We start from the raw sequence: 14,201 nt of genomic DNA, 5'->3' as shown, positions 1-14,201 counted from the left end.
CTTCTTTATCAAATACCTGTATGTAATATAAATTTGTTTTTGTAAAACTGCTCTGAGGTTGCATGGCGTTCCTTAGGGAAACATTAACCTATCATCTTTGATCCATGAATTTTTAGTTAGAAGGAACCTTAGAGGTAATCTAATATTCCTTTCCCAATTCAGATTCATTTTTTACAGAATCCCTGGCAGATGATCATGTAGTCTATTTTGTTGTTTTTTGTTTCTTTTCTTTTTTAGTTGTGGGGTTTTTTGTTTGTTTGTTTGTTTGTTTGTTTGTGCTGTTGTTTTTCAACCTACCATTTTGTAATCTTATCCATTAGGTCTAACTGTATTCTTTGGAACAAAATGGAGATCAGCTGGTCCGTCCACTGTTCACCAAAATATGAAAGCCACAAACCCAAAAGTCCTTGATTTTTCCTTTTCCTTTCCCACTACTCTCCCTTCACTGATTTAGTCTTCTATCAGTCCTAAATTCAAATTATACATCTGATTTATCCCCTTCCTTCCACTTTTACTGCCACTAGGTGGTAGTCCAAGCCACCATCATCTTTGACCTACACTACTGTAATAGCCTCATTAATCTCTGTTTCAATCTCATCTCCTTACAATCAACTTTCTGTACCAGCAGTCTCCAAATTGGAATACATACACCCTAGGACAATGCGGGATCATAGGATATAAGAACAAATACCAGAATTCTACTTATATTTATTTTATCCCATTCTTTTTAATTTTTACTTGGTGTGACTTAAAATATTCATAAATTAGTGCAGTAGTGCCTGTATATCACTTTTAAATAAATAAATGTACATATACTTGTGGGAATGTGCTTAAGCATTGAATATTCCAGATGTTATCATTAGCCCAGTGTAGCGTTATTACTTCTTAGAATTTACACATCGCCCTTATATAATGTAAGATCTTACTAGCATTTTATCTCTTTTCTGTTTTGCTTTTTTCAAATTCATAGTCTGATATGTCCAATTTCCCAGATCCATAAGAACATGTAAATAAATGTCTTTTAACATGCAGAGCCTTCCATTTATCCCAATTAGATTTTCTTAGACATTTTTTATCTATATTTCATCTTGTTTCAACATTTCAAGTCATTTATAGTACTTTGAGTCTTGATTACACCACTTATAATATCAACTATTCTTCCTAGATAACAAGGATTTCTTCTGTTTCTTTATTCAAGTCATGGATAATAATAGATATGGATTTTTAATGGATTATAATAATAAATGTATGATAATGACCAATGCGTAAAAGCCATGGAAAGAGCTTTGTTGTACTGTTCCAGAGACTACTCTTCAGATCAGCAGTATTCAACTAATTAATCAATCACTATTTTGTAGTGTGTTTTGAAGAATTATCTAATTGATTATCAAGCTTGCTGCTGCCAAGTCAAAGACACTATCAAGCCAAAGATTATTCCCTAGATTCCAACCATCCCCTTCCTAAAAGAAAATAATTTGTTAGCATTCAGTGCTATTCTCCATGACTGAACTGTCTCCATCCCTACCTGATCCCAAGGTTCAGAAAACTCATACCTTAATGTCAGTCCCATTGCTAGTAGGATCTTGACTTAGAGCTCACTTAGGGATAGCAAAGCTTTGGGTACCAGGAGGTGGTGGACAAAACAGAACAAATATTTAGACCCTGGCATACATTTTACACTCCATATACTGTTTAACTGAGCAAATGAATAACTACTGAAGGTTAATGTAAATAAATTAACCCAATGTTTAAATGGGTCTAGCTTTTCAGTAATCTGTGAGTGTTCCATGGAAAAGACTCTAAAGCCAAAAATCTGGATTCCAGATTTTTTCAACACTTATAGCTATAAAACTCGACAAATCATTAAATTACTCTGAGTTTCAATGTTTTGGGTTTTTGTTATTAGATGAAAATAATTAATGGAACTCTCCTGCTTCATCCACAGAGTTCTATAAGCCAGAGAAATCATGTAAATAAAAATTATCTATATGCCTTGATTGGTATTAATGTGTAATACTATCATTCTTATAATGACCATACTGTTATTTTCCATTATTTTGTAAGAAAAGAATCATGAGCAGATTTTTGAAATGCCAATCATTTTCCAAAGCTGTTTACCTAATACTGATCTTTTTTTTAAAAAAAGAGAGTGAAGCTTAAAAATTTATTTTAAATAAAATAAAATATAATAGAAAAGAAAATGAAGCTAACATAGCAAGACTTTTCTTTTTGGTCCCACCTAATTTGTTCTTTTTGAAGTGGTCACAAATCATCTACTTAAAAAATCGTTCTCAAATTTTTCTGGGATCAATATAAACCTCACTATTTGGTTTACAAAAATCTTTCTTTAATTAGAAAGTTAAAACAGATTTGCTTCTCAAGATTGATGGCATTTTTCCCCTGCTCCTTGATTTTTTTTTAAGAATACTGATTTTACTTAAAGAGAATAGAGAGAGCATCAGACTTAACTGTTGTCATTCAGAAATCAACTTCACAGCTTGGTGGAGCAGGCTAAGGAGTTGGGGGTCATCTCTATATCTCTATTCTCCTATCTATAAAATTAACAAAAAAGTATCCTACCTCTTACTGTTGTAGTAAGAACTAAATGCAATAATGCATGTGACAGAAGGCCTATAAATTATAAAACATTATACATATATGTTAGTAACATGACTCAGAACTCTGAGGTAATAATAGCAAAACCTATCATTTATTGATGTACTCTGTACTCTCCTTATTAAACTCTATGCTCTCTTAATGTTACAGCAATCCAATATGTATTATTATCCCTATTTTACAGATGAGGAAACTGAGGATCAGAGGGGTTAAGTACTGCCCAAAGTCACATAGCTAATAAGCAGTGGAGCAAATTCAACCCCAGGTCTGTCTAACCCCCAAGCTCTATCTATCCTTCACCTATGCCCCAAATTCTAGTCCAAACTACCAATTTACCCCCAAAGTCTTGAGTTCATTTAATAAGAGCCTGTCCTGAAAAGATCTCTTCTGCTATGAGCTTCCACCAAACCTTTATGTTGTTGTCTGTTCTAAATTTTCCAATATGAAAACTGTTCTAGGTTGTGGGGAAGAAAAAAACCATACAGCTAATGGTTCTGATGTCTCTTACTTATCTGCTAACACTGTTCCCTCTCCTGAAAAACACCGACCTTTTCTTCCCTACTCTTTTTTGTGTGAGCATTTTCTGTATTTCATGCTTTTCAAAAGGCACAATTACTTTTGCTTTTAGTACTAGCTGAGAAAATGCCCAGTTTGATTAAAAAGACTTGAATTGCTTAGCCATTCAATGAATTGAATAGATACTCTGGCCAAGTATATTTTCTGCATAGAATTATTTACTTAATGATTCATTAAAATTCTTACCCATACAGATTTTTCCATTTTTAAATTGAATCAATGCTTACACTGATAGGTATTATCAATTTGTCATGTACTCTTACAAAATCAATGCTTTCACCAGGAAGTGTTTTGGATTCTGAACTGAATCATCAAAAATTATCAAGGGCAGTAACAGTACTTTCTTAATTTGCTGCTAAATAATGCTTATGAAATGCTTATTTTTGAGAGTTTATTACATTTTAAATTATCTCAACTGTGGTAATTGTGAAACTTTGACAGCTTAATGATTAGCAGAGTAGACAGGGCCCATGTTGAATGCTGCTTTGCCTTAGTGACCAAATATCCCTATGGATCCCACAAAACCATCAATGTTAGTTACATCAATGACACTTTAAAAAAACTCACAGTTACATTATACTGTCATTTGAAAATTTAAATAAATTGCCCTATTCACCCAAGGTATGTATGACATGTGGCCTTTTGAGTTAAATCAATTTTAAAAATGTTTTATTTTGATCTCAATATTACTCTTTGTAACTTGATTCCAAGAATATTTTTGCATCTACCTTAAAAAATATTTTTGCATCTACCTTAAATCATATTTTTGCATCTAACTTAAAACCTTCTGCAACCTTCATTTTCTCAGAATTTCTGTATTTTCTATTTTAAAAGTCCTTTTGAACTTATATAATAGTTATAGAATCAATTGCTTTTAAATGTCATGAACTAATAGGCACATCTTGATCCAAATGAAAATTCATACTTAGGTGATGATAACCATTCTCTGAGGAAAAGTCCTTGGCAAAATATCCTTGGGAAAAGAACAAGGCTAGAACCTAACAGTCACTTAATTTTAATATATAGAAAGGGTTGCCTTGTTTTCTTAGAATAGTTGAATGTGATTTTTTTTAAAAAGGAGACACTGTGGAAAAAATATGAAAGGACTTATTTGCTGCTGTTTTGAAGAAAATATAATCCTTCCTTAGCACCAGCTAAAACCCTTACCCTAAAGTGGCTTTTCAGTAATGTCTTGTGTGCCAGAAAAATTCCCTTTCTCTTTACAGAAATCTAACAGGTTGAGGACTAATTATAAGATATTTTTTGACAATCAAATAGCAGATTTTTATATAACTTTTCCTTGTATTTTTAGTGCCTCAGAATTAGTGCTTGAAAAAAAAAATGATCTCAGGAAATGATTTGGGAGCTAATGTGAGGTCCCTAGACTAAAAACTAATTAATCATCATCATCATCATCATCATCATCATCATCATCATCATCTAACATTTCTATACTTTCCCTTACCACATTAGCTTTCTATGTCATATAATTAAGAGATTAAAGTTAATTCAGGTCTGTGGCCATACCACCCTGAACGTGCCCGATCTCATCTAAAGTTAATTCAGATTAGTTCCATTAGAAGAACTTTAAAAAGACTTTGAGATAGGGGCACCTGGGTGGCCCAGTGGGTTAAGCGTCTGATTTTTGGCTTAGGTCATAATCTCAGGATGGTGAGATTGAGCCTCACATAGAGCTGCATGTTGAGCGTGGAGCCTGCTTAAGATTTTCTCTCTCCCTCTACCCCTACCCCTTCTCAAAAAAAAAAAAAAAAGTACTTTAAGTGGTGAAATCTTAGTTTTAAAAGTACTGATTTAGAGTCAAATGTATTTCAGATGTTAAATATGAAGCTAATTAGGGTAAGACTTTTGAGTCGACAGTAGAAATACTGAATTGGTCCTATTTTATTTCAGGTAATGTTTTATTTCATAGGAACATTGTTTAACTTAAAAACCATTATAATATCTCTTTTATTCTGCACTGACAAAACTTTTACTCTCGTCAAGGTATCAGATACACACCGGACTTCAACATTCTATCATAAGACCTACCCAACCCAACTGCTTACCTCTGGACAATGCAACCCTACCTCAGAAGCTAAAGGAGGTTGGATATTCAACACATATGGTTGGAAAATGGCACTTGGGTTTTTATAGAAAAGAATGTATGCCCACCAAGAGAGGATTTGATACATTTTTTGGTTCCCTCTTGGGAAGTGGTGATTACTATACACACTACAAATGTGACAGTCCTGGGATGTGTGGCTACGACTTGTATGAAAATGACAATGCTGCCTGGGACTATGACAATGGCATATACTCCACACAGATGTACACTCAGAGAGTTCAGCAGATCTTAGCTTCCCATGACCCCAGAAAGCCTATATTTTTATATATTGCCTACCAAGCTGTTCACTCACCGCTGCAAGCCCCTGGCAGGTATTTTGAACACTACAGATCCATTATCAACATAAATAGGCGGAGGTATGCAGCCATGCTTTCCTGCTTAGATGAAGCTATCAACAATGTGACTCTGGCTCTGAAGACCTATGGTTTCTATAACAATAGCATCATCATATACTCTTCAGATAATGGCGGCCAGCCCACAGCAGGAGGAAGTAACTGGCCTCTCAGAGGTAGCAAAGGAACGTACTGGGAAGGAGGCATTCGGGCTGTTGGCTTTGTGCATAGTCCACTTCTGAAAAACAAGGGAACAGTGTGTAAGGAGCTGGTGCACATCACTGACTGGTACCCCACTCTGATTTCACTGGCTGAAGGACAAATTGATGAGGACATCCAACTGGATGGCTATGATGTCTGGGAAACCATAAGTGAGGGCCTTCGTTCACCCCGGGTGGATATTTTGCACAACATTGACCCCATTTATACCAAGGCGAAAAATGGCTCCTGGGCAGCCGGCTATGGGATCTGGAACACGGCCATCCAGTCAGCCATCAGGGTGCAGCACTGGAAACTGCTTACAGGAAACCCTGGCTACAGTGACTGGGTCCCCCCTCAGTCTTTCAGCAACCTGGGACCCAACCGGTGGCACAACGAGCGAATTACCTTGTCGACTGGCAAGAGCGTCTGGCTCTTCAACATCACAGCTGACCCATATGAGAGAGTGGACCTATCGCACAGGTATCCTGGCATCGTGAAGCAGCTCCTGCGGAGGCTCTCCCAGTTCAACAAAACCGCAGTGCCTGTCAGGTACCCCCCCAAAGACCCCAGAAGTAACCCTCGGCTCAATGGAGGAGTCTGGGGACCATGGTATAAGGAGGAATACAAGAAAAAGAAGCCAAGCAAAAATAAGGCTGAGAAAAAGCAGAAGAAAAGTAAGACAAAGAAGAAACAGCAGAAAGCAGGTTCGTTTCCAAATTGCCGTGCAGGTGTTTGCCATTACCGTGGATAAGTACAATCTTTTTCCCGTCTGCTTAAACTTAGATCAGTCTGTGTCTTTTAGCTGTTTTCTAGGTAAACCAGCAAATTCGGTTTAATAAGATCACTGCCATAAGCACCGGAACTATTTTCATGCTGTACCAGTCCCGAGACTCCTGCCACCTGGTCGCCACATGGAAAGCAGTTCCATTCAGTGCCAAAGGTGCTACCCTCGCAAGCCACACTCGGAGGAGAATGGAGATGTTTAATTCTTTTGCTCCTTTATAGAAATGTTCATTAAGGAGTTCAGTGCTTCAGTCAATTGACCAAACACTTGCTTAAAACTGCAGCCAATGAACATGTTAACTTGATGCAAGTTACAGGGTAGCAGGACTACAACTACCTGTGATAAAGGACAGTCAAAGGTTGCGTCACCTCAAAAGGCCTTGAAAAATATTTTTTCTTAGTGAATTATTGTATCTCTATTTTATGACACTTGTTTTTTTTTTTTAATTAATTCCATGTCACGTATCATTTCCTTTCCTGTGAAAATAGGCTGTTTTCTCCCATGTAAACAGCAAGCACCTCATTTTATCACGCATGAGGGAATGGCAAATAAGAATGTTTGAGCACACTGCCAAAACATGAATGTAACTGTTTTCTAAACACTTTAATAGAATGACATTTCAACATAAAATACATAATTTATTTTACAGAAAAAAATATTAACTATTTTGTTTTCATAAAAAGTTATACAAATGACTTTTAATTATCTTATTTTTATTTTCTATATACTGTTAGAAGTTTACTTCATATCTTTAAGATTACCAAGCACTGTAATACTACAAATTACTGTAATTCTGTGTGAATTCATAGAATATAAAAAGAAAATTATTCAGAAAAAATGATCATTGTTCAATTGTTATTTTTGAATGTAAAAAGATGAATATATTCCTTAAAAATTACTCAAATTCAGTGTTGTACAGGGGTGAGAGACGACTTTATTGTTTCTATCATAAACACTTTATTTATATGACTTTATTATTAAAAATGACTTGTTTTACAGCACTAGCAAATTTAGTGTGGCTTTTATGATCTAATTTCTAGATATATTATTCATCTTAATAACAAAAATCTTTACAAATAGTCAATTGAAGGTATGATTTTCTAACAACCATAGTAAATAATATGGATTTTGCAAATAAGAGATGTTTCCATTTGGCTATTTCATAGAGAAAAATGCTCTTTTGTTAGTATGTAACATTTATAATGATCCTACTCTTACACAAAGTGGACATGGTGGGGATATGATTTTAAGTTCTTGATTAATGACCGTAACTTTCTCAATGAAAATAAATTAGCCCACAGTCTTCTATCTGGAAATGGCTTCGCAGATGTTCAATATTTGTAAGAATACCTGCCACCAGCACATGTGCTAGGTAGGCTGTGATTTAAGAGAAATCTGTCTTGCAGGGTGCCTGGGTGGCTCAGCTGGTTAAGCGGTTGCTTTTGGGTTAGGTCATAATCCTGAGGTCCTGGGATTGAGCCCTGCTGCTCAGCAGGGAGTCTGCTTCTCCCTCTCCCTCTGCCCTCCCCTTGCTCCTGTCGTGTTCTCTCTCTCTCCCTCTCTCAAATTAAATATTTTTAAAAGTCTGTCTTGCCCTAAAGAAACTAAAGTCTAAAAAAAAAAAAAAACTAAAGTCTAATATAATATTCATCTATAAATAATGAACAAAAATATTTTCAAAATGTCTGCAATTCACTAGGTATTTCAAGATGTCTGGGAAGGAAAATACTGTACACTTGACTTTAATGCCCTAATAATTAAAACTGTGTTAATACTGGGCATTTAATCTCTGGTGTCAGTTTAAGAGACTAAACTGGGTTTCTCATGCTGTATTTCTAGCTCTTTCAAGACTAGACTGCAACTCTTCAAAACCTCTGATCCTTTTACTAGGAGAACAAAAGAAAATCCTGGACTTAAAGTTTAAAACTAGTTTTGTCAGAAAATAATTTGTGGATTTGGCTACGTGTCTTGGATGCAAAAGGATATAAAACAGTTTATTTGAATAAAAAAGCAACAAATAACAAACAGCAAACTCTAATAGTGCCTTTCCAGTGAAAACATCCACCCCAGGTCTGTCAAGTCTACTAAAGGAGTTGCTTCATCTATATTTATATAGTCTCACCTCACTTTTCAAAATAATTGAGTTAATGTTACAGTTTTCTTGACCAGGCCCTTTTTGAAAATCTTAAGAATAGAGAAAACACTGTGCCTCTGACAGCTGAATAAGTATACAGTTAATACATTTTAGCATTTGATATTCCAAAGTATATGAATTTGGCATCAGGATTAGCCTCTTAAGCATTTTATTTATAGGGTTCTTAAGCACTCAAATTATGAATTTGTCAGTAGCCATCAGAATATGTGTTGGCAGAAAGAAGCTGGCTTGCCAAAAGAACCATGCAAAATTCTTATGTCATAAGCCAATAAATTCATTGTTCCTTCTTAGCAAAAATTACTTATCAAAATTTACATGTTCATTCAACAAATATTTATTAAATCCCCAAATCTGTCAGGTAAAATTCTAGGTGCTTGGGATGTAGCAGTGAACAAAATGAATAAAAATTCTCACCTTTGTGCAGGTTATCCTCTTGCCAAGTTAGGCAGACAATAAATAATGAATGTAACTAATAAGCAAATTCTATATGTAGTCCCCCACCTTAGCCACAATTTTGCTTTCCATGGCTTTACTTACTCTGAATAATTAGTCTACTGCAGTCCAGAAGTAGACGATCCTCCTTCTGTATCCTCAGATGAATCATAGCCATCCCAATGCCTACGTCATTCACCGCACTTCACTTCATCACTTTGGGATTTTTTCATCTCACATCATCACAAGAAGGCTGAGTTCTATACAATAAGATATTTGAGAGAGAGAGAGACCACATTCACACAACTTTTATTACAGTATATTGTTAATAATTTTTATTTTATTATTAGTTATCGCTGTTAATCTCTTACTGTGCTTAATTTATAAATTAAGCTTTATCATAGATGTGTATGTATAGGAATAAAACATAGTATATATAGACTTAGATATTATCTGTGGTTTCAGGCATCCACTGGAGGTCTTGGGACTGCTGTATATAGGTACTATATAAAGTAATATGAAAAGGAAAAAGTAGATCAGAATAAGGGGAGGATTCATTCAATGCCAAGTTTATCTACCCATTCATTCAACATTTGTGAAATGCCACATACAATGATATCCCCTAGGGTCCATTGACAAGTATAATCAAACAGAGTTCTTGTCTTCAGGTCATGTACATTATCCTGGGAGACATACATAAATCAAATAATCAAGCATCCTCATCTCCTCCTCTCCCTTCTTCCCTAAGTGATGTCTCTCCGTAGCACTTCTCATCCTTTAATATATTTCATACTTTACTTACATATTTTCTTTATTCCCTGACTCTTTCCTCTAGAGTATAAGCTTCTTAAAAATCATTTATGTCTGCTCTGTTTATACTTGTATCACCAGTATATAAGGCAATACCTGGCTCATAGTCAGCATTCAATATATATTTTTGAATGAATAAATACAGTTATCACATACATCCATATGTTCAGCTACATTTGCTTGAGTTTCTGATTTCCTTTTTTTTGTTGTTTGCTTTCCATTTCTTGTATCAGGATTTCACTGTTGAAAATAGAACTAATCATCTCTAATACCTTTCCTCATAATAATAGCAATAATGTGAAATGCAGACATTTCTAGCACTGTAAAAAGTAACTCTAATAATGTATAGTTATAAAAATAGAGTGTTAAAGCAAATCCCAAGCAAAGTCACACAAAATTGAGAGCAATTTTTATCTACTTTATTACCTAACAGGACAGAACACTATTATTCTAACACTACTTTGAATATTATAGATCCATTAGCTGAAATGAGAGTTTCCAGAAAGAAGAGGTGGGGGCTTAAATTGTGAATAATTGTCTTAGCAAGTTGTAAAAGGAAAAAAGATAAATAGCAAACGTCTATGTCTTCATAGAATTTTGAAGCCACATGGATTAAACCTCGTTTCCTTGAGTGATTACAAACCTCTCCAATTTGGCAGAACAAGAATTCTTCTTTAAAGATAGGTCTTTCTTAAGCTGGACTGTTAGGATTTCTATGAAGTCTGTTGATTTATTGGCTAGCTATGGCATTATTAAAGCCAGGACACCAAAATGTCCTTGCAAGTTAGGTAGACAAACACATTACCTAACCTTCCATTTTATATCTGTGACTTGAAATTTCCTTTCTCCCAAATTTTTCTACAATCCTATGATATTCTTGGTTCATTGGCTTATGCAATTTTGTGTAAAATTAATCTCAAAAACCATAAAGGAGGAAGAAAATAACATAAGCTCATTAGAAATGTCTACATAGTCACTCTTTGCAAAAATTCTCTAGCTGAAAATTTTTTTTTTTCTAGCTGAAAATTTTAAGTGAGGAGCATCTTATAAATCAAAGAAAAGTAAAATTTATCTTTCACAATAAAAATCCATAAACAAATTTTAAATGACCTATTAATTTCTCTGGAAACGATATTTTAAAGAATTAATGTTCCTTCAGCCTTGAGAGTTGTGAATGACTGGCAGATACTTTCAAAAGAACTTCTAAAGCCTAAACAACTATAAGAAAAAAAAATTTATAACTAAGATTAACAAAAACAAAACCTTGTTTTTGTTTTTGTTTTTTAAAAAAAAACCTTGGTTTTTATATAGCATCTGAAACTGTATTTTCTCATGTCACCATCATCAGAACTTCCAGAGGTTTTTTATCAGCAAAAATGATAGCATAATTCATCAGCCATGGAGACGCATTCTAATACACATCCCACTAACATTTGTAGTTTTTCATGATTGGAGTATCAATTCCCTCTAGCACCTGAGAAATAGAGAATTATAAGCATATAGCATCCACATTACTTTCTACTATACAATCACACTTAAGTCACCAATAAAATGTAGGGATTCAGAGTATATCACCCCAAAATATGCTGCCTTGGTATATTCATTCCTTTGAGTGAGTTACAGTCACCTTAAAAATGGCAGATACAAGAACAGCCTTCCTTTTTCTTCTGGAAGGCAGGAGATAAAACTCTCATATGAAAAGTGTCCTCTCCATAAGGAGGAAGACATTCTTGTCACTAGACAAGGGGAGTGGAGGCTGAGAGAAGCCTGTACAAATTTGTTAATCTGATCCTCACCTCTCTAGTCACTTTTCCACAAGTAATTGTCCTGGCCCAGAACCCTTTGTCACATTCTCACAATTTACTACCCTTTGTCCAACCTGGTACATAGCATTCAACTCTAGCGACTTCTTTGTGTCTTCCTTTTCCACCGAAGATGCCCATGTACGTGTAAAAATAAAATATACAGTCTTTTTTATTAAGCCTGTCTTTTCTTCATGTTTTGCTCAAAGACCTAAGAGTTAACTTAGCCTTTCAAAAATTACAGTGACAACTGCCAAGATAAGCTATTATTTCCCAGCAGGGAGAAGTGGCTGTAGTGATGAACTAGGTAAGCAGGTAAGTGGAGAGGTTTTTCCCTTCTTTCTTTGTCTCCAAGTCTGTGTACTTCCTAGCATCTGGCCTATGGGTAGGCTGTTTCTTTCTGTCCTCTTACATTACAACCATGGCTCCACATTTTACATTTTCAGTGCTTTTATTATCCATTCCTGGGTCCCACACCACTTCCTGCCACAGAACTAGGCACATAGACACCTGTGTCCAACAGATTATTGACATCTTAATTCATCCTCTCCTAAAATTCCCCAACATAAAGAGATGAGTGTGTAAAACTACCCTCACTGCCCCCACCCTGTGACAGGAGGTCCTGAGCCCCACACTAAAACCTTTAGCAGCAGAGATCATGGTAGAAGGGGAGTGGGGAATGGGGAATCAAAGTGTTTCCAAAGGAATAAGTGAGATACATCTCCCCTCAGGTTTGCACAGCTTCCCAGCTGCAATGCCCAAAGCCTTGCCTCAATTTTGGTAACTAATTAACATGTTCTCCTCCTGTCTCCTCCTGTCAGGAGAGATCAATAAACAAAGTAATTTCTACTGTTTTGGACCTACCTAAAACCCATCTTTGGGAATTCTGGCTCTTTCTCATCTAGCCTGGAGGAGAAAGCAACAGAGACTTCTAATCTTGTCTACCTACCCACAGCTCAATTTGGGGAATTCCTGGACCTTTACTTCCCTGGCCTGGAAGACAAAACAGAAACCAAAAGCACCGTTTTGGGATGCTACCTCGCAATCTTCAGCAGACCAAGGTCTTCCCATCCTTTCAACATGGCAGCTACTGGTTTCTGTTGACATCTCTTAGATCCTGTTAGCCTATGAGGTTCTCCTCAAACAGGATCCTATCCTCATTAACAAAATTGATACATTTTTACTATTTATATTTCTTCAGAAAGAAGAATTATCCTGAAAGAAAGTTATCCTGAAAGAAACCATGACTCACTGGAGTAGATATCAGTCATTGTTATTTACCGTGATGACGTCACCAACTTCCCAGAGGTGACCTAATAACTGCCACATGGTTAGGACTCCATGTCCAGGAATTGTACCACAGAAGAGGAACCCAGAGATTAGGAATTAGGGTTCTTTGTTTTTTTTTTTTTTTTTTTTACATACACATATATGTTGGAATTAGGGGTTTTATACAGGAACAGGATGCCTCTTCTTTTCTCCTCCCCTCCAGAGTAAAAAAGAGAAACCTTTGCTCCACAGTCTTTCACAATCCTTTGGAATGTAAATGAATTCTCTCAAGAAGAAAGGGGCAAGTCAACACCATAGAATGTGAAGCATTTGGCTCTGGAAGAGGTAAGTTCTATTACCTTATGAATGGGAGCAGATGGTTCAAGGTCTATCTAATACCCTTTAACTTCCAAGGCTTGTCCTTTAACCCAATTGCCAATAATGTTTCCTCAGAAGGTCCTAACCGTGCAGAACCATGAAAATACCTACTTCTTGACACAGTGGTGGCCTGTGTCACCCTGTGACTGTTGGAGGGGGATTGACAGCAAATAGGTAGGAGGGAATCATCTGGGGTGAGGTAAGTATTTTAAACTGAACTGTGAAGTCTTGGGATCAAAATGGCGAGCAGGTCTCCTGCTGCAACATCAGGCGGCTAGAGGGTATTAAGAAATGGTATTACAATGCTGCAGGGTTCAATAAACTGGATTTAATGCAAGATGATGCAGTGTATGAGAATGATGATGTGAAAGAGGCTATAAGGCTTCCTGAGAACCTTCCTGAGAGCCACAGGATGTTTCACATTACGAGAGCACTGGACCTGACCAGGAGGTAGCATATCTTGCCTAAGGAGTAGTGGACAAAATATGAGGAAGGTAAATTCTACCTTGAACCCTACTTGACAGAAGTTATTTGGGAAAGAAAACAGAAGCATGGGCAAAGAAGTAATCACAGAGTTGAAATCTGTGGTTACAGCTGCCCTCAAATATTTTTAAGAAATTTGAGTAAATCTGAAATGTACAATTGAGAACTATTTGAGCTACAAATGTACTACTTAAATAAACGTCTATTGTAATTTTTTAAATTTAAATTTAAAAATATT

General features: G+C 35.8%; 1 protein-coding gene across 1 annotated transcript in view; it reads left to right on the top strand.

Moving 5' to 3' along the window:
• The window catches only part of ARSJ (arylsulfatase family member J), a 79,299-nt gene extending 67,287 nt beyond the window's left edge, over positions 1–12,012 (top strand). Inside the window, exon 2 of the mRNA XM_072810214.1 lies at positions 5,197–12,012. Coding sequence (XP_072666315.1) covers positions 5,197–6,601 — 1,405 coding nt within the window. The 3' untranslated portion in view covers positions 6,602–12,012. The remainder of the gene's footprint in view (positions 1–5,196) is intronic.
• Positions 12,013–14,201: the final 2,189 nt, after the last annotated feature.

This window comes from Canis lupus, chromosome 33, assembly GCF_048164855.1.
Source record: "Canis lupus baileyi chromosome 33, mCanLup2.hap1, whole genome shotgun sequence".
NCBI classification, from domain to species: domain Eukaryota; kingdom Metazoa; phylum Chordata; class Mammalia; order Carnivora; family Canidae; genus Canis; species Canis lupus.
The sequence above is the reverse complement of the archived record's forward strand: the minus strand, read 5'-3'. Positions and strand labels throughout refer to the sequence as shown.